Genomic DNA, 20851 nt, shown 5'->3' on the forward strand with positions numbered 1-20851 from the left:
GGGATATACGATTAATGAAATCTCAAGAAAATGGCAACAAACCGGTTTTGACGGCATATTATCGGCATTTTTGGCCGAAATTTTTTTCTTCGGAAATCAGGCTCCGTCACAATTTAGGAATTGCCATTTTGCATCAGTGTGCAAAATTTCGTGAAAAAATATAAAGTAGAGCTCGAGAAATTCAAGAAAAATCGTTTTTCCGGCGATATTCGGCTGTTCCGGCGATTTTTAGAAAGTCCCGGCATCAAAAATCAGTTTTATTGACAATTGAACCATACTTGATGGTTGGCATTGTTATCAATAATGATTTTTCGTGAAAAAACAAAGAAATAATAGGAAAAAGTCCAATGAAAATCTGCAAAAACGGCGATTTCCGGTATATTTCTGGCATTTTCGGACAGAAAAGAATTTTTCTCAAAAATCGAACTCGGCCATGTTTTGGGCATTGCTATTACGCATCTATGTGCAAAAAATCAGAAAAAACTAATGATGAAATCTCAAGAAAATGCCTAAAAACCGGTTTTTCCGGCATATTTCCGGCATTTTCGGCCGGAAAAATATGTTTTTCGAAAATCAGGCTCCGTCACATTTTAGGTATTGACATTTTGCATCATTGCGCAAAATTTCATTAAAAAATATAAAGTACAGCTCGAGAAATTCAAGTAATACCGTTTTTCCGGCGAAAATCGGCGGTTGGACTCATGGTTCAGAGGGTTTCAAGCAGATGGTCTCAACCAAAGCTAACAGAGATAGATTCGTCACCAACTCTCTTAGATATATCAAACAGTATGGTAAGTAGCGCTTTCTCAAAACTCCCGAATTTGTAATTTCTGCCAATGTTGCATACAGCAAATGAAAGCAATTCAGAATTTCATCTTAGTAAAGTTCTTGAAAATATAAAACAGCTGATAACCTGTATATACATATATCTGTGTATCTGTATATAACCTGTATATAACATGTATATACATCTGAGAAAAAGCGTATACTTTAAAAACCATATTTCCCCCATAAGAACTCTAAAGAAAGGCGCTATGCTTTTAACTTTTCTAAGCTAAACACCGATTTTTCTTTCGTTTAGGATTCGATGGTTTGGACATTGATTGGAAATTTCCAGCAGCTAGAGGATCACCAGCTGGAGATCGCCAACGATTCAGTTCACTTTGCAAAGAACTGGCTGATGCTTATCACCGAGAAGGTTTGTTGGTCACTGCTGCCGTCAAAGCAGCTGCTAACGCTGTTTATAACAACTATGAAGTCGCTGAAATATCACGATCCTTAGATTTCATCAACCTGATGACATATGATTTATATGGTTCTTGGGATAACAGACTTTGACACCATACCAACACTGATGAGAACGCTAGACCAGAGAATATCCATTACACTGTTAAACAATGGCTTGACCAAGGTGCATCTCCAGATAAATTGGTCCTTGGTCTTGCTTCTTATGGTCGTAGCTTCACATTGAAGAATAATTGGCAAATAAACCCTGGAACACCTGCCACCATTGGGAGTACAGGACCACACACTCGTGAAAAAGGATTCTTGGCGTATAATGAAATTTGCAATATGAATTTCCAGAACCATGTTTGTACAGAGAGCAGTCCAGTCAAAGCACCTTATGGAAGCTCTGGTGATCAATGGGTAGGATATGATGATCAACAAAGTATTGTTTACAAAATTCAGAATGTGATGAAGAAACATAACCTCAAAGGATACATGTTCTGGGCTTTGGATCTTGATGATTTCAGTGGCAAATTTTGTAGACAAGGCAAATACCCTTTGATGAATGCAGCTAAAGCAGCGGCTCTTGGTGGAAATGTGGCTTACGCTTGTACCAATAAAAATGCTTGTGGCTCTCCACCACCCCGCACCCCTCAACCACCCAAATCAACCACAGCTACTAAATCTCCCGCGACAACTACCACCCGCTCACCACCCAAAGTCTCTGGTAAATGTAAAGCTATTCCTCCGTATTCCAGCATTTCCGGCTTTGATGCTTGGTGTAACCAAGGTGACAATGGAATGAAATACAAAAGTCACTGTACATGCAATTAAGAAGAATTGTACCCTGCCTAGTGAAAAAAAATCTAATTCCAACACTTTTCGATACCACTTTAATATTCCTTAACAATTTATAACAATTTTCATCTCAGGTTAAACGAAGGAACCTTCCTTCTCGCTATTTTTTAAATCAGTGAAAATAAATAAAGGGTAATTATATACGTTTTCGAATAAAAGAGTTCCTTTTTCCCTTGAGGAAGGTCTCTTTAATTTAAGTTTGAAATAATTAGAGGTTACCATTTATACTTTTGGGAACAATTTTTTCGGTACTCACGATACCTTTTGAAAATATTTAGCAATCTATTGTTTTCAACATTGAAAGGAACACAGTGATTCATTATGATTGAAGAAAAGGGAACACATTGTTCTGAATAGGTATCTTGATTAAGAGAGTCAAATGACACTCAGTGATCCTCATGGGATGACCCAGTCAGTTCCTTTTTTAAATATAATTATCAAGGGTAATGATTTATAGTTTCCAGAACGCTTTTTGTTTTGATGACAAAATTACAGACTTCAGATAGGAATGCTTTTTTCTACAATTTTTTTAACGAGTTTGCACACAGAAAAATTCTTGTAAGATTGAGTTCTACAATTAGCGTGCTTTCCATAACTTTTGATGATTACATAACTTTGATGTATAGGAACGTGACATAGTGCTCTCAATTTTCAAGCATAACATTTGTTGATTACTCCCAATTTTGTTTCCCTAACAAAGGAAAAATTACCATATTTTCGTGCAATTTCGCCTTTTTTCGGTCAACTTTTCACTATAAAATGCCTAGTAACAAAAAGGATCACACAGGACGAACAAAAAATGTGCAAGAAAGTAGAAAAAACTTGACATGTCCAGGATGACAGAGAAGGACAATCGCCTATAGCAAAGTAAGTGGACAATTAATGCCAGGAAAATTATTTTCTAAAAAGATATGGAAGAATGCCGTCGGGGCCAGTTCGAAAGCAAAAAGGCTACACCTCAAAGAAGATTTGGATGGACTTTTTTATTGCCCAGTTCCAAATTGTGACAGTTTTTCTTTTACAACAAAAAGAGGGTGCCGTAAACACGTTTTTACCAGGCATGGATGGTACTACTTTTTCGAAACGAGACCTGACCCAAAAGTTGTTTTGCCAGAACTTTCGACACGGAGTGAAAAACCAAATAAATCTAAGAGAAGTAGAACAAACAATATGCCAATGTTTTCGAAAGACTGTAAATTTGATAAGATGTTCAAGCTCTGGCTCTGCAGCCCTGGCGGAGGAATGAAGAGCTTTAACCAAGCAAGCCAGATTAGTTGCCGTGTCTTGAAATTCCTCAAATTTTGCTGTCAAGATTGCTGTGCGAGCTGGGATGTCCCGTTTACAGTAGTAGATTTTTGCTTGGGAAACGTGACCGCTATATCAGATTTCATCGAATACCTTAAAACCCGCTGGGAAGTTAGCTACGCTGGTATTATTGGATATATGCATTCTTTATCTCATGTTTTAGACTACCGCAGAATTGAAAGAGGAGATTCACAAACAACATTTTTATCATCGTAAATTTCAAAGTATTGTATATTGATTCTAAAATTTTATGCGAATTTGAGGTGAAACTAGAACCAATTTTTTCTAGGAAAATCGTGTTTAAAATAATTCTCATGAAAAAAATTCCAAGTTTTTGAATATTTTCTATTTGAACCACTAACTTTAAATGTCCAAATAATTGAAACACATTTTAGACTCTACTTTGCTTTGCGCTGATTGAAGAAATTTTTTCCGTTTCAAATTTCTGTTTGAAATTTTGATTTCTTATAAAAAGTGAACGGCTTAGCCGTGAGATAAGCCGTGGGTTAAGCTGTGGGTTGGTGTTAGGGGAATCGATAAGGCAGTGGTATGGCCATTAATTTGTCACTATAGGAACAATAGTTTTGTATAGTAGATTGTAATAGGTATTGTCTAATCTGGACTATAAATACAACGCCCAGATTATCAAACAGCAAGAATATCACCAATAGAATAACCAGCAATATGTCAAATAGTTAACATCAACGTGCCATTTCAGCACTTTTCGAAAGAGACGTGCTATGCTTTTCACAAGGCACGCTTGTGGATCAATTAAGAGGTGAGTTTTATCCATTTTTAACAATTAAACCTCCATTCAATTTGATAATTTTATGATAAAACTTAAAAGAGGGGATAGCAAAAATCAGCCATTTAATAACAAGACGAAGATTATTTTCAGAGCTTCATATGAAAAATTCTTGTCTATTCTTCTTCTTTTTTTACCAGCTATTGAGGAACAGCGAAACTCACAACAAAAACCCATCAAAGAAGTTATCGAAATCAGCGATGACGACAAAGAAGAAAAAGCCGAAACAAACAAAACTCCGCCAAGAAAACAACATAATATCAACATAAAGGCAACGATTGAAGTTGAAGAAGGAACTGAAGTAAAATTTTCTGTAAATATTGTAAATAAAAAGTAACTTTTAAAAAAGATGACTCTCATTTCATTGTTTGAACCTTTTTAAGATAGCTGGTACAAGGCCAAATTCACGCCTCACAATGGACTTAAACCGTCAATGGAATTATATCCGTATGCTAAACCGAGGGTTAAGCCGTATAATTTGCTTGAAAGAGCTTATAAGCCGTAAAGCCGTCACATTTTGGAGATAAAAAAATTTAGTAAACACTTTCGATTTCAAACTTTGAAAATTTTTGTTCATTTTTTAAAGTTAATTTACCCCTCTGGGCCTGAACCGTCAATGGAATTATATCCGTATGCTAAACCTTCAATAAAGAAAATAGTTTCTAATAAAGGGGCCACGCCTATTTTAGACAACGCCCAATTCGGTTGAAATTACCACTTTCGTTTTGGGACTTGCTCAATTTGAAAAAAAAAAAGTGAGTTAACGCCTCTCTACCACCCAAACGCCCATTTTTTAGTTAAGCCGGATTTAATTTAAGCCTGAACCTAAACCGAGCCTTAAGCCGGATTTTTTGCCTGAAAAGGGTTGGTAAGCCGTTAAGCCGTCATTTTGATGGTTGGAATGACAATTCAAAGTACTTTCGTTTTCAAAATTGATTTCAATAAAGAAAATAGTTTCTAATAAAGGGGCCACGCCTATTTTAGACAACGCCCAATTCGTTTGAAATCACCACTTTCGTTTTGGGACTTGTTCAATTTGAAAAAAAAAGTGAGTTAACGCCTCTCTACCACCCAAACGCCCATTTTTTAGTTAAGCCGGATTTAATTTAAGCCTGAACCTAAACCGAGCCTTAAGCCGGATTTTTTGCCTGAAAAGGGTTGGTAAGCCGTTAAGCCGTCATTTTGATGGTTGGAATGACAATTCAAAGTACTTTCGTTTTCAAAATTGATTTCAATAAAGAAAATAGTTTCTAATAAAGGGGCCACGCCTATTTTAGACAACGCCCAATTCGTTTGAAATCACCACTTTCGTTTTGGGACTTGTTCAATTTGAAAAAAAAAAGTGAGTTAACGCCTCTCTACCACCCAAACGCCCATTTTTTAGTTAAGCCGGATTTAATTTAAGCCTGAACCTAAACCGACCCTTAAGCCGGATTTTTTGCCTGAAAAGGGTTGGTAAGCCGTTAAGCCGTCATTTTGATGGTTGGAATGACAATTCAAAGTACTTTCGTTTTCAAAATTGATTTCAATAAAGAAAATAGTTTCTAACTAGACGGTTCCCGTCGTCGCAAACGCCGGTTAACGGTTTTGCTTGCACATCAAAAGCCTTTAAAATACTATAATGTGGGTTAATTCCTGACATCGTTTTGGCTTAAAATGCCGAATAGAGTAATAAAAATTATACTTCTAAACTTTCTATATTAGTCAAAATTTTGTGTCTGTAAGCCTCGATGATATGTCTTTTTAAGATAACGGAAGTTTGTGTTCAATGAAATGCCATAGTGACCCTGTCAAAATTATCGAGGGTACCCGTCGTTGCAGACGCCCAAAGGTATCTGAGGTGGTGAGAGGGTTGCTTCTAGGAAAAGAAAAAGCCTTAGTTGTGAAGATGAGGCTCGCGCTTTGCGATCGAGCACTGAAGGTTTTCCCGTTTGTTGGCTTCACATGCGGACAGCTTAAGACCGGTGCATATGCAATGCAACCAACATTGAAACCTTTTTAAATAATGTTAGACGAAGTTTAATCATCAAACAACAATGTTGGATTTTTTGCGTTCGTTGATATAAAATAGTTCGAAATCGTGCAACAAAAATGCCACACCTTTTTATTTAAAACTTTGTGACGTCGCAGTACTTTTTCATGAAATTGACGTCAGAACTTTTTTCGTTTACAAATAGCAGTGTAGAGTCTTCTCTAATCCGAATTTCTACGCTTGTCAAACTTAGCGCGAGACTTTTTGTATCGAAGGAGGATAGGTTTTCCAGCCGCGGCGTTCAAATTTTAGAAACCTTAATATGTTACTGGGCTAGCGTTACAGACATTTTTCATAAACTCATTTAGTATGACAATGATTTTATCCATGTTCACATCAACACATTGTCGAACGTTGTGACCTGAGGTGAGGAAGAGTAAAGCATATTTACACACCAGCTTGAATTAAAGAATTATCTAATCGCAGCCGTAAAAAAGCTAAAAGCATTTAAAGCTGTAACTTTTTTATTCTTTTATCCATCCCATTTAAAATGCATAACATTTTGTGTAATCAGAGGACAATTATTTACAGTGGTCAAAGCAAGGTTTTTCATCTGAGATGGAGAATGGATTTTAAACAGCAAATTAGCACATATTTTTGAAATTTTGTTGAATTATGCAAACTTTCAAGACGAAAAAGTATCTTTATATACTTCGCTGAGACGGATTAGTTTATCTAATTTGTTTAAATTACAATTTTCAAGAGACAATTTGATGCAATATATAGATTTCATACTTCTTTGTGCTATTCTGTAAATCTTGAAAAAAATATATGGAGCACAACCCTTTCATAACAAATGGACCAGGCTGGACTTAAAAAGGTTGGAAGGAAAAAATTTTTTTTTCAAGGTTTAGTTCCTAGTTTAGTTGTTCCCTTCTTAGCCTCAATTGGACTGCATGGAATTTCCACAAAAATGTTAGAAAACTGCTGAAAATCACATCTTGCAAATAAAGGGGGTGGGTTTGTAGGGGTCCGAAATACCGTTTTCACTTCTAAATTTTTGCTGAATCCCGGAATCCCGAAAATTGAAAAAAATAATAACACCGTCACACTGGTTTGTACAAGTTCAAATACCGGCTAGTGACAAAAAAAATAAGGCCAAATACTGTCACCGTCTAATTTTAAAATACCGTTTTCCCTTCTTTTTTTTCGTCAAATCCCGTAATACCATACTTAAAAATGGCCAATCCCCCGTCACACTGTAAAAGTACAAACCCACCCCCAATAAAGGACGGCTATTCAAGTTTCCATTGAACCTATTTCTATATCTATTTATTTAATTTGAATAAACTTTACAAAAGTCTCGTAAAACATGTCTAGGTCTTCTGTTTCTTTAGAATTTTAGAAATACAGTATTTATAGACAGCCAGCTGAGGTCACAAAAAAATTGGACGGGGTGCGAACAATCCCAAACCACTTTTAACTGAAAATATACAACCTAAATATCTAGAAACCATCAACCGGAGTTGTTGAAATTACTTACCGGACGTGTCCGGTAATATTTTAGTACCTGATGACCTCATGCGTGCCCATAGGCTAACTGAAATAATTTTGAGAACCAACATAGACATATTATATACCGATCGAAGCGTTTTTTAACGTAGATTAAGAAAATGGTCAGTAACCATATCTGAAAATTTTGCTATAAAAAGTAAGAACGCTTTTCCTTATGTCCGTAACGTCAATTTTACCTGTCCGACACGAAAAAAAATCAAAAATTCAAACTTATCAAAATTGAAATCTAAGACCGTCATTCGAAAGCTCTCAAAAATCGATATAGAAGACTTTTAAGTGGATATTTATGATTTCTCAACCTAACTCGAGAAAATCGATCCTAAAGAAAGTGTAAATATGACGTCATCAAAACTTCGGAAGCTTGTAACTTTTTATTATCAAATTTTTAGACATAACTGACCTTTTTCTTAATCTACGTCAAAAAACGCGTCGATAATATGTCTATGCTTTTTTTCATAAAAATTTTAATTTTGACGTCATCAAATACGAAAATATTTTTGGACGCGTCCGGTAATTATTTTCAAATTGTCCGGTTGATGATTTTGTGTTCAGAAAGGTCGTATCTATTGAAAACAACTGTTTAAAGTTTGTTCTCAAACTTTGCAGCTACTGCACTTTTTTATGTGACCTCAGCTGCCTGACTATTATTATTATTCCGCTTCTTGAAAGGGCGGAAGGCGTGGCTTGGAGCAAATGATTTGGCGGAGATGGTGTTATTGTATGGGCTGATGGTAAGTCTTTAAAAAAGCGTTTTTCATGAGGACTTTTCTTAAAAGGTTTTATAAAAAAAACACATATTTCATATCAGGACAGTGTCTGCCTGTTGTTATATTATGCTGACACAAGCAAAAAAGTGCTTCTCTTTTCTTCTTTCTGTGCTAATCTTGCTCCACATCCTTATCAATCCAATGTGAAAGACCTTGTGAATTAAAAGTGATGAATAAGCAAACGATATCACTCTTATTTAGAAACAAAACCTTTAAGTAAGTAAGTCTGCCACCGCAGCCTTCTTTGGATAGATATCCACCCGAAGGTAGAGGGGGGCGCCGTTCATTCTCCCTGGATCACTTTCTAAATTGCTGAGCATCAAGTAGAGAGGCATCAAGTACCATCTTTGTATTTAATACGAAGTCTTGGGTATGATTAGGTGAGGGTTGTATCTGCCGTAGCCAGATACTTAACCACTGCACTACATTCATATATACTATATTTTTCTTTAATTGAGTAAGAAAGTTAAGTAAGTTTTGAAATCGCAGTCGAGGGTGACTTGAAGGTTGCCTTGAAAGTTGTTTCTCTAGCTGTCTACCCGATGGTAGGGGAGGGCACCACTCCTAACTAACACCTAACCACCCTTTTCTCTAGCTGTCTATCTGATGGTAGGGGAGAGCGCCACTCCTAACTAACACACCTACCCAATGTTTCAATACTCATATACAACCTTATTAATTCACACTCCATTTCTCTCCCTTAAAGGCCGTGCACGTAACTTCATCACCTTCAAGAACAACAAACAAGAAAACGATTGCACTCGCTTCCAAAAAAGTGGTAACAACTTTTTCAGATTCGTCAAATGTACGGAATCTCAATACAAAAGGGCTGCCATTTGTCAAATTGGATCGGGTGAGTAAACGTTCAGAAAAAACGAGTTTGACTTCGTGTATTAACTTTTTTGAGCTTTTCAACGGTGATTGAGTAAAGCAATCTACTGAGCAAAAGAAACTTTCCACGGCATTTCTTTGAAATACCTTCTGTTTCTTTGCTAACGCACTCTTTGGACTCTTGTCTATTGCAGACGACCCTCACATTTTTAGAGTTGATAATTTTAAAACGGTGGTGCCTAATGGAGATGGAGAATATTCATATGTTGAGTACCATATTGGAACTAATTTTCGCGGGAACTAATTTCCGCGGTCGAAAAAATATCCGAAAAATTGCATTTCGCGGTTTTTAATTTTCGTGGTTTTGCCCTTTTTTGGACAAATTTCTTTCATTTTAGAGAGAGTAATCCGTCCCATGCAGTGGGAATCGGCCTAGAAAAATATATAAAAAAACATAGGTATATATAATCCCTAGGAAATCATTGCGCTATGGTTGACAAATAAAAAAAAAAGAATACCATTATATACCAGAAAGATTAGAAGTCCAGATCACAAAGCATACAATTCCACCATAATTTATCATTAGCCAGATCAAACCAATTATCATTGGGAACATTAGCCTTTTCAAAGATTTAAACAGACCCCTTCCATATGTAAATTTTGGGGAACCTTTTGGACGTTTAGATACAACCCAACAAGAAAGCATTTTGCGTGGCAAACGATCAAAGCTCATTCTTGCAACATGGCCAGCCCATGCCAATTGGCGTCGAGTGATATAACAATCAATAGATTTTAAACCAAGTCTCTCAAGTAAACTTTCGGTAGATATTCTGTGTTTTCGAACATGTAACAGGTTTACGCGAGACATTGCTCGTACGCATCTACGATGAAATAATCTCAATAAATCAAAAAATCTTTCGGTAAGACTCCACGTTTCCGAGCTGTATAAAACAATAGAAAGAATAAGAGTCTCATATACGACTGCCTTAACTTTTGGTGAGACACGAGAATTAGCAAAAATACACGATCTAAGGGCGCCGAAAGCATTACTTCCACGATTTAATCTTGATACAACATCAATCTCGTCATCTGTGTCTCTCGATAAGAACGAGCCGAGGTAGCAAAAACTATCTGTGACAGGGATAAATTTTCCATCTCCAAACTTATATCCAAAAGGATAAGAAGTGATTAAATAGAGAAGGGATGTAAATTTCTACGTCTTGTCTCGACGTAAATAAAGCGGCAGTGTCATCTGCATATTTTGAATCTGGTACGGCAAAATCAGTCCCTTTGGCATTGTATCTCCTACCGGTCATGCGAAAGTCATTTTTTGTACGAAAGATGCACAAGGGTCGATCATAACGCTTACGCCATGTGATCATAATGGCTGCAATATACATAACGAATAGCACGGGACCTAAAATGTCCCCTTGCTTAACACCAATGGTACAGTTAATAGAGTGAGAAACATTATCTACTTCAAAGTTCACTTTGAAATTTTGATGAAGCGATTTTAAAATTCTGACAATTAATTTTGAGAGGTACACAAAATTTTTCAAGTATCCCCCATAAAAGTTCTCTAGGAACCCGGTCAAAGGCTTTCACTAAGTCTAAGAATAAGATCCATGTTTCGGAGTTGTGTTCACGCCTTTTTTTCATAGCAAGTTTGACTGTGAATATTGCATCTTGACATCCTCTTCCGGGACGGAAACCGCATTGTGATTCGTGGTCAATTGAATTAACGATTGGTTGAAGTCGTTCATGAATGATAATAGCTACGATTTTATAGGATACCTCGAGCAACATAATACCGCGATAATTACCAGGCTTACTCAGGTCACCTTTCTTTGGTAATATTTTAAGTAGTCCGATATCCCATTCAGATGGGGGATTTTCAGTGTTCCAAAGCTCAGTAACAATATTTCTCAATAGTGTAAAAGTTTCTGGGTCCTCTACTATCGATTTGAACATTTGAGAGGTTATCCCAGTTTCTCCAGGGGCATTGTTTTTCAAACGGGTAACTGCTTTTCTGATTTCTTGATCAGTTGGGAGGTGATCTACGCCCTCTTTAACTGGATGCTGTTCGAGTAGATCAAGGGCGTTGGGGTCGAAAGTTGGTTTACGGTCGTATAGTTGTTCGAAATGGACTTTAAACACCTCTGCATTTTCTTCTGCAGACTTACATTTGGTACCATCGCTTTTGGTCATCATTTTCTCGTTGACTTGCCTTGGTTTTGTCCTTGTTTTAGAGATTTTATTGAGTCTCAACATATTTTAGTTCCCTTTTTCGATGCGTCAGAATCATTTAAAACGTCAATTTTACTTACGATCCATTTGTCTTTAGCAGTCGTTATAGCTGAAGATAAGTTTTTTCGAGCAACGCGTAGATTCTTGATAGATTGTCGGGTAGGGCGGTTTATTTTTGGACCTACCCCGGTGGGGTCCTATAAATTAACCGATGTCCGTCTCTGTCCGTCCGTCCGTTCGTCCGTCTGTTACCAGCTTTTCTCAGGATTGGCTCATTAGTTTTTTCTGATTTTTGGCACAATGATGCAAAATGGCAATGACCAAAATGTGACGGAGCCCGATTTTCGAAAAAAAATCATTTCCGGCCGAAAATGCCGGAAATATGCCGGAAAAACCGGTTTTTTGGCATTTTCTCAAGATTTCATCATTAGTTTTTTCTGATTTTTTGCACAAAGATGCGTATTAGCAATGCCCAAAACTTGGCCGAGTCCGATTTTTGAGAAAAAATCTTTTCCGGTCGAAAATGCCGGAAATATGCCGGAAATCGTCGTTTTTGCAGATTTTCATCGGACTTTTTCCTTATATTTCATTGTTTTTTCACACAAAAACATTATTAATAGCAATGTCCACGAACAAGCATGATTCAATTGTCAATAAAACTGTTATTTGAAGCCGGTACTTTCTAAAAATCGCCGGAACAGCCGATTTTCGCCGGAAAAACGGTATTTCTTGAATTTCTTGAGCTGTACTTTATATTTTTTCATGAAATTTTGCACACTGATGCAAAATGTCAATACCTAAATTGTGACGAAGCCAGATTTTCGAAAAAAATTCATTTCCGGCTGAAAATGCTGGAAATAGGCCGGAAATCGCCGTTTTTCTAGATTTTCATCGGACTTTTTCCTTATAATTGGTTGTTTTTTCATTCAAAAACATTATTATTAGCAATGCCCACCATCAAGCATGTTTCAATTTTCAATAAAACTGATTTTTGAAGCCGGAACTATTTTAAAAGTCGCCGGAACAACCTATTTTCACCGGAAAGACAGTATTTCTTGAATTTCTCGAGCTGTACTTTATATTTTTTTATGAAATTTTACACACTGACGCAATATGACAATTATAGGCACTTCAGTCACGTGACTAAAACCTCTCGCCGCGATTTAGTGGAAGCGCGATTTCAATGTTGAGACGGGGTTTTGGTTTTTTTAGAAAATGTATGCATTTTTAAATTGAAATTTCGCAAGGGTTCCTTCTAGCCTTTAAAAAAACCAATAACTGTATTCAAAGCCTTGATGATTGAGTTAGTTTCTCCCGAGTGTGCTAAATTCATAATTTTCTTCAGTAAAATTCTACAGAGCTTTGAAAATCCTTTTTTGTCACAACTTTCTTCCAGTCACATTTAATAAAAAGGCACACCCTGTTTATTACAAAACAGAAAATAAGCTTTCCAAAAACTATAAACACTTTATATTAAATGTATTGCTAACCTTGCGAAAAATCACTTTTATGATTTTCAAATTTCCAACGTTACCCCCGTCTCGAGAATCACTTTCGATTTTGAACGGGTTTTTTGATCCTGCCGACCAAGCAGCTAGCAGCTAGCAGAGACACAGAACACATCAACATCAAAATTGTTGACAATCCTGTTAAAATTCTTTAAAAAGACCATAGAATTGTAAAAGGTGAGTTTGTTAAATGATTTTCTTTCCATCATAAAGCTTTTATAAAAAATGAAAGTGTTACAGAGTCATTTTCTTTCCTGGTAAGTTGCCCTAAGAAAGGCTTCCCTTTTTATGCTTTTTATCAGGCCTTGAATGATGCTGAAACTTTACACTGCCCACTCTGTGACGCTGTGGTATAGTGGTTACTGACCTTGGTTTCTATTTCTATTTGGTTGAGTTGCAGGAGGCTTTAAGGCCTATTTTCACAACTATAGACGCTTTTTTTTTGTGCGGTATGTGAGGAATTAGCGGAAGGAGCTCCTTCCTTTTTTTGTGACTACTGTCAGAAATGGTTTCACCATGAATGCAATCTCCCTTTCTCAATAAACTATCCACAAGTCGGATTATGCGTTACAAGTCGGATTATGCGTTAACTGCAACTGCGATCTTTTCCCTTTTAGCATTTGCTATGAGCTTGATGAAAAAAGTTTCAGGTACAACTACTTCCACCCCTCATTCTCTGATTTAACCACGATCGAAGAAATTCGAGAAACGAACACAGAATATAATTTGAACACTGTTGATTGTAGGTATTTCGATTGTAGCGACTTCAACTCTGCTTTTTCTAACACATCTTCTAACCTCTCATTTCTTCATCTTAACATCAGTTCTTTATCAAAACATTTTGATATATACAACAATCTCTTAAACTCTTTAAATCACAATTTCAAAGTCTTAGGAATCTCGGAAACTAGACTTACCGATTCTTCTATTCCACATAAACTTGATATTGATGGTTATAAGTCACTTTTTACTAACACAAAATCTAGAATTTTGTGATCTGGCCTGCATTCCTCCCCTAATTTATACAAACTTAAAATATGTAAATTTTTAATGATATGCAGGCGAATAAATTACTTTGAATTGAAAATTGAATTGAATTTCAATGAGCGCCCCGTCAGCACCTTGGATTGACTACCCAATTCCCCTTACATGGCATGGGTTGACCCGGGCGAAGGTTCATTCACTTGCCAAGTGAACCGCTGCGAGTGGGAATCGAACCTCAGTCGCCTGTGCAGTAACTAAGGTCAATGATCACTAAACCACAGCGCCTTGCTACGCAGGAGACTGAGGTTCGATTCCCACTCGCAGCGGTTCACTTGGCAAGTGAATGAACCTTTGCCCGGGTCAACCCATGCCATGTGAGGGGGAATTGGGTACTGTGAGATCGGGGTAACTTGCATCAGTGGAGGCAAACATGCATAGCCCTCAAATGAATGACCTGTCTGGTCATTAAAATACAAAGTTAAATCAAAACAGAAATGGTAGAGTAGAGCTGAGAGGAGAGCTGCGTAGTTCATTTGTTTTGAAATTTTGCTGCTTTGATTGGTCAGTCATTTGATGGCTATGCAAGTTTCCCTCAACTGATGCAAGTTACCCGACTTCACGGTAGTTAGTTCAAGGTGCTGACAGGACGCTAATTGAAAGCGTCTATAGTTGCGAAAATAGGCCTTAAAAGCCTCATGCGACTCAACCAAATAGATAAAATAGAGATAGACTCCCTTGGCCTTTGGTTATTTGCTGCATCAATCCTTCACTTTAGTCACTGCAATAGATCTTTTCAATAAAATGCCTCAACCATCTTAAACTAAGCAAATTGTTGGCGGTCTCACTCTAAAGCCAATACTTTTGGCTGGCTAAAATTGCAATCAATATTGGAATGAATAAACTATAGCTATGATAATGCTGGGATATCTTAAATCATGGGCAAAATAGCAACAACTGCTAACAGCTAATGAGAGATAAGCAAGTTCTTTTGGATAGACTTAGGTATAAAATGCTAGGAATAGTTGCTATCTTGCCCATCATTAAAGATTAGATGTATTATTAAAAGCAACAATCACGAAAAATTTGAACGTGCATGTAGTTTTCACCTCCCTGTCCAAAATACCTAGTGAAAACGCTTTAAGTAAGGTTAAAGGCAATAGCGCTATACTTATAGTAGGGGTCGGATTTGGTGGTACTTCCATGGTATACTCTGAAATACATGCTGATGTCAGCCCGAAAGCTGATGGCTTAACCGATAGTTATACGCGGTTTGAGAGTATAGCTAAAACTTTGTTATGTTTTCAACAGTAAACGAAAGTGAATTGAGACAAAATGTAAACAAAAAGATTGCAAAGACGTTTTCGAATAAATTCACAATAGAATGTCTTCATTTAAAAATAGAAACACTCGATTTCATTCAAAAGAAAAAGACATCTTTTTTTCTTTCAGTTTTATGGAAGTCTTTTTGTGTTGTTGTTGAACATTATAGTAAATTATATTCACTTTTTTGAATATATTTTTTGGAATAAAGTCACTTTTGGTTTTTGTTATGATCCAGCACTCCTAAATACTCCTCCGTATGGGTGTTTGTGCCAATGCTACAGGTATATGTACCACAAAACCCACACTAAATTTCTGATCTAAATAATTATTTTTTGGGGTGCCTTTATCAAGAAACTTGTTTGATGGTGCGAGGAGTCCCATGAAAAGAGTTCTTCCTGATATTTTTCAATGTTATATGTTAGATTGTTTTTATATCATTGCTTTTTAAAATTTTCACTTTTTTTGAATACGTACCTCAAAACCCACATTTTTATTATTGATGATATCTTTAAGTCCACTGGGTCAATCAAGGTAAAATTTTGCACCTGTACATCTAGGTAAGTTTGTTTTAGAACTATTCATAAGTTGATAAGTTAGTCTCAATAGAATTACCTATTACACCACAGAACCCACAATAGATGTACCTCAAAACCCACAAGGGAGTTTTGCAAATTATTTCTCCCCTCGTTATATTTCTACCTAGAACTTTTTGACAATTGATTTTGTATTTCATATAGGTATTTTGTATGTAAAAATTAAGGATTACATGTTTTCCTAATTGTGTTGAAATGATTTTGGAAACTGCATAGACTGTTGTTATCACTCATGAAAGTTACAAAACATCACCATAATAGTTATTTATTGAAAATGATAGAAACTTTTTTACATTGTCTGGATAGCAAATCAAACTGATTTAGGCATTAATTGAAGCAAATGAAACTATTATTTACTATGAAAAGAAGACTTTTGCAAAGCATATGAAGTTGCTGAAATTACAGTGCAATCTCCACCATGAATATCGAAAAACTAAAGAATCCCTTTTTAATCCGATGCAAAACGTAAATCGTGAGGCTTTTATGACTCTTGGAAGAGATTGGGAGATCTTGGGAAAGATTTGGCCTAAATATGGGCAGATAAAGATACATTAGTTTCATGTGCCAAGCGGGTTGGAATAACATCAAGTGGATTGAGCGTAAACTTCATGCAGTAAGATAAGCTTGACAGAGCAGCAGCATGTATACAAGAAGAAATCCCTCCATCAACATCTACATCAACTCCAGACTCATCATGTCTCCTTCTGATAAAAGAAAAGGTTCTCCTGATTATTGGAAGGCTAAATTTGGCCAGGCTCAGTCCCTGATAAGGGAGATGTCAGAAAGAAGTATCCAACTGGAGGAAATTCCTGGCCTTCTGACAATAAAAAAGGTTAAGCCACACAAAGAAAAGAAAGCAACCACAACTATAAGGGTGACTCAGGTACACGGCTTGACAAGGGCTAAAGATGTAGTAACTAAGGTCAAAGAAATCAGGGATGAGAAACTGAAGAAGGAAACTGAAAAAGAAGAAGCAAAGAAGAGAGAGTAGATCAGAGAAACATTCATCAAATGCAAAACTCAATGTACCTGTTTGCAACAAAAATCTTTGGCTTTAGGATTAAAGCAGTGCCCAGTATTGCACTATTGCATTATCGTTCAGTTTGCAGCAAAGCAAGCTGTAAAGTTAATGGAATCAAACCACTGATGATATTACCAGCCAAACAACATTCAATCTCTAAACGATTGTTTGAGGAGGATTCTTCATCAGGAAGGGGAGGAATTTGAATCTGAAGAAAGCGAAATGTCCGAAGATGAAACTGATGATGAAAACGTGATATCCAACAACTCAAGAATTGCTGGAAAGGCCTGGCATAGCCAACAAAAGAGACTGAAGTCACTGGTAGATGGTATACACCACCAAGAAAACAAAAAGGTTGTATATTGGTCGTTTGTTGAAGAGATTCTTAAAAGATGAAGATGGCGCTGTTAACTCACTTCAGTTGCACTGTCTAAAGCCTAAAGTTAGGAGTAGCACTGTTCTTAAAGACACCCCAGACCATCTTCCAGATATAAGCATTTTCCCAGTTCATGACATCATAGATGGGCCATTAAAGGTCATTCCCATTTGAGGAAAAAAATGAACATCCCAGATCATGATTCAATTGAAAATATGTTTAACAAAATATCAGGACTAAACCGTCTAGCTTTAGTAAATATGATGTAATATATCCATACTTTTTGTTAAGCTTTTGAGTTATATATGCCAAACATTATTGTTGTATTTTTGCATAGTTTTTCTTGAAAATGTTTCACAAAATTGTATTCCAGAAGTATGTTTGAGAAATAGATAAATATTTTTTTGTTTGATATCAAAAAATTCTAAAACTTGCAATTTTTCTCATTTGTACCTCAAAACCCACAATTTAAAAATGAGTTTTTTGAGAGCAAATAAAATAAACACATTGCTTACAGTACTTAGGACTTTTTTCCTACATTTGTGTTATGCCTAGAGGTAATAGAAAACAAAAGATTGATAGGTTAGTCAATAGCAAGTGACTTATCTGACCATTTTTTGAAAAAAATCAAAAATTTTAAAGTTAGATTTCTAGCGTTAAATCTTGATAAAAAAACTTTTACCCAACCAATAATGCTCAATTTTGTTTTAAATAATAAAGAAACTATTATAGCAACATAATCTTAAAAAGTTATGCTAATAAAAACATTTTAGATTTTTCTAGAACTCCTGAAATGAAATTGTTGGTTTTGAGGTACCTGTGGGTTTTGTGGTACATATACCTGTAGATCAGCATTTCATAAATATACCATGCGTCGTTCCCTTTAATCTAATCTATTTTGAAGACCATTCCAAAAAAAGTTTGTTTACATTCACTCAACTTTAAGTAAAGTAAAGTTTTTACATGCACGTTCAACGTTTTCTTGAATTGCCAGTTTACATTACGTTAGCATTATTTAAGTAGTATTGATAGTGAGGGTATCAGAGTGGGATTGCCTGGAAGACTTTTGCTTGTGGATACACAGCTAGCACTGGTGACATAATCTAACAAAACTTCAGCACTGTGCTGTGCGCTTTAAAATCTGTGACAGAGTGAAAGTCAAATACCATAGTTTTTGAAATTTTCTTTCTTTTCTTTTTATACCTATTCAGGATTCCCAATTCAAGATGTTGACGTGTATGTGTACCTGTATGAGAACATTTTGAGCAAGAACAATAACTTCAAAATTTTAGAGAATTGTATGGCTTGATTATGGATTCCTGGACTTTTCATCAAAATATCAAAGATTCCTACTCAGAACTGAATTATGACCGTTATGTAAGCTTTTACCCAGACCACGTTGGATATGTAGTCAAGTTGAAGTTGTACGTTGCTCGATAAACATATTAATTATGTATGGTCTCCAGAATAAGATAAATTGGTCTTGATTTAACTGATACAGAACTTTCAGACTGCTTATATGTCATTCCTTGTTTTAAGTCTTATGACACAATAAGAATGGAGAGTAGTACTATTTATGATTGATAATACAAGACCATGATTACAAAATGCTTTGTCAAGACAAGAATACAAAAATAACAAATTTTTGGAGACTAACTTTTAAATGAAGAATTTTGAAAAATATTTGAATAATTTTGACGAATATTTAACTTGGGGGATGACTGGAAAAATTAAGCATAGTCAGGAATAGCAGGAATCTTAATTTAGCAATTGAACAATATCTTTGGCCAAAAATTGTGATTAACAAGCAATAAAGCCTGTATTGGAGGCCTGACACAGCACAAGTTTGGAAATACATTACTAATAACAGGGGGGGGTCAAGCAGTTAGTACAAGACATCATGCCTACTAAGTGATTCTTTGGAGGAAAGAGGCCACACCACCACCCTTTGACAGTTAGTATGAAATATACTGAGTGATTTCAAAGGAAATTCACTAAGGACCACCCCTTAAAACCTATCAAACGAGAGTGTGATATTTACTTTTTGTCAAACCATGTTCCCAAAATTGTTTTGAAACAGTTATTGATTTGGTATGATGAATTAAAATGAATCAAAAATTTTATTTTAACACAACGCTGTACAGCGATATATGTACAAGAGTTTCAAATAACGAAGTACTAACATTAGGGGAAAATCAACTGACTTTTTTCTTTTATTTATCAATCTATAGTTAGGGAATTCCCCTGATATAGTGTTTAACTAAAGGGTAATACCAAACAAACTCCAAAGGGGAAGACTTAAATGTCTTAGGTTCTTTGATTTCTCTTATGGAGGGGGATTTCCCTGATTGCTTTTAGTATTTATTTTTAATATTTTTCTAGAAAAGGTAAAAAAGTAGCACTTAGTATTCATTTGTACTAACTGTTTTCCTAGATTTTTTACTTGACACCACCCTAGCAGTCACTTAGTACCATCAAGTACTAACTGATTTTTGAAAATTTTGTAGGTATACCACCACGGTACTAACCGGCATGATGTCTTGTACTAACTGCTTGACCCCCCCCCCCTGCTAATAAATTTATTGGAATTATGTTGAGGATAATCTTTTTATATAATTTTGTTAAATTAAGAATTCCAATTTATTGTAATAAAATATAAGAAAATTATGAAATTTCATGCATGAATCAAAGTGTGTATGTTTATATGAAATTAAACTGACAAACATTTGACTTCAACTCTGCTTTTTCTAACACATCTTCTAACCTCTCATTTCTTCATCTTAACATCAGTTCTTTATCAAAACATTTTGATATATACAACAATCTCTTAAACTCTTTAAATCACAATTTCAAAGTCTTAGGAATCTCGGAAACTAGACTTACCGATTCTTCTATTCCACATAAACTTGATATTGATGGTTATAAGTCACTTTTTACTAACACAAAATCTAGAATTTTGTGATCTGGCCTGCATTCCTCCCCTAATTTATACAAACTTAAAATATGTAAATTTTTAATGATATGCAGGCGAATAAATTACTTTGAATTGAAAATTGAATTGAATTTCAATGAGCGCCCCGTCAGCACCTTGGATTGACTACCCAATTCCCCTTACATGGCATGGGTTGACCCGGGCGAAGGTTCATTCACTTGCCAAGTGAACCGCTGCGAGTGGGAATCGAACCTCAGTCGCCTGTGCAGTAACTAAGGTCAATGATCACTAAACCACAGCGCCTTGCTACGCAGGAGACTGAGGTTCGATTCCCACTCGCAGCGGTTCACTTGGCAAGTGAATGAACCTTTGCCCGGGTCAACCCATGCCATGTGAGGGGGAATTGGGTACTGTGAGATCGGGGTAACTTGCATCAGTGGAGGCAAACATGCATAGCCCTCAAATGAATGACCTGTCTGGTCATTAAAATACAAAGTTAAATCAAAACAGAAATGGTAGAGTAGAGC

General features: G+C 36.0%; 1 protein-coding gene and 1 long non-coding RNA gene across 2 annotated transcripts; both read left to right on the forward strand.

Moving 5' to 3' along the window:
• The first annotated feature begins 698 nt into the window (after positions 1 to 698).
• On the forward strand, positions 699 to 1347 carry LOC136810860 (acidic mammalian chitinase-like). Its single transcript, XM_067067453.1, has 2 exons — positions 699 to 791; positions 1082 to 1347. Exons 1-2 carry the CDS (start codon positions 725 to 727, stop codon positions 1336 to 1338), a joined length of 324 nt encoding a protein of 107 aa, XP_066923554.1. The 5' UTR covers positions 699 to 724; the 3' UTR covers positions 1339 to 1347.
• An 11829-nt stretch (positions 1348 to 13176) lies between these two features.
• LOC136811652 (uncharacterized) lies at positions 13177 to 20215 on the forward strand. Its single transcript, XR_010847258.1, has 2 exons — positions 13177 to 13272; positions 18604 to 20215. It is a non-coding gene; the product is annotated as an uncharacterized lncRNA (long non-coding RNA).
• Positions 20216 to 20851: the final 636 nt, after the last annotated feature.

Source organism: Clytia hemisphaerica, unplaced genomic scaffold, assembly GCF_902728285.1.
Source record: "Clytia hemisphaerica strain Z4C2 unplaced genomic scaffold, Clytia hemisphaerica genome assembly, whole genome shotgun sequence".
Lineage (NCBI taxonomy): Eukaryota > Metazoa > Cnidaria > Hydrozoa > Leptothecata > Clytiidae > Clytia > Clytia hemisphaerica.

Coding starts and splice junctions, on each gene's coding strand:
- LOC136810860 (XM_067067453.1), top strand. CDS start 725: ATGGTCTCAACCAAAGCTAACAGAGATAGATTCGTCACCAACTCTCTT. Junction 792..1,081: donor TAGATATATCAAACAGTATG/GTAAGTAGCGCT, acceptor TCTTTCGTTTAG/GATTCGATGGTTTGGACATT.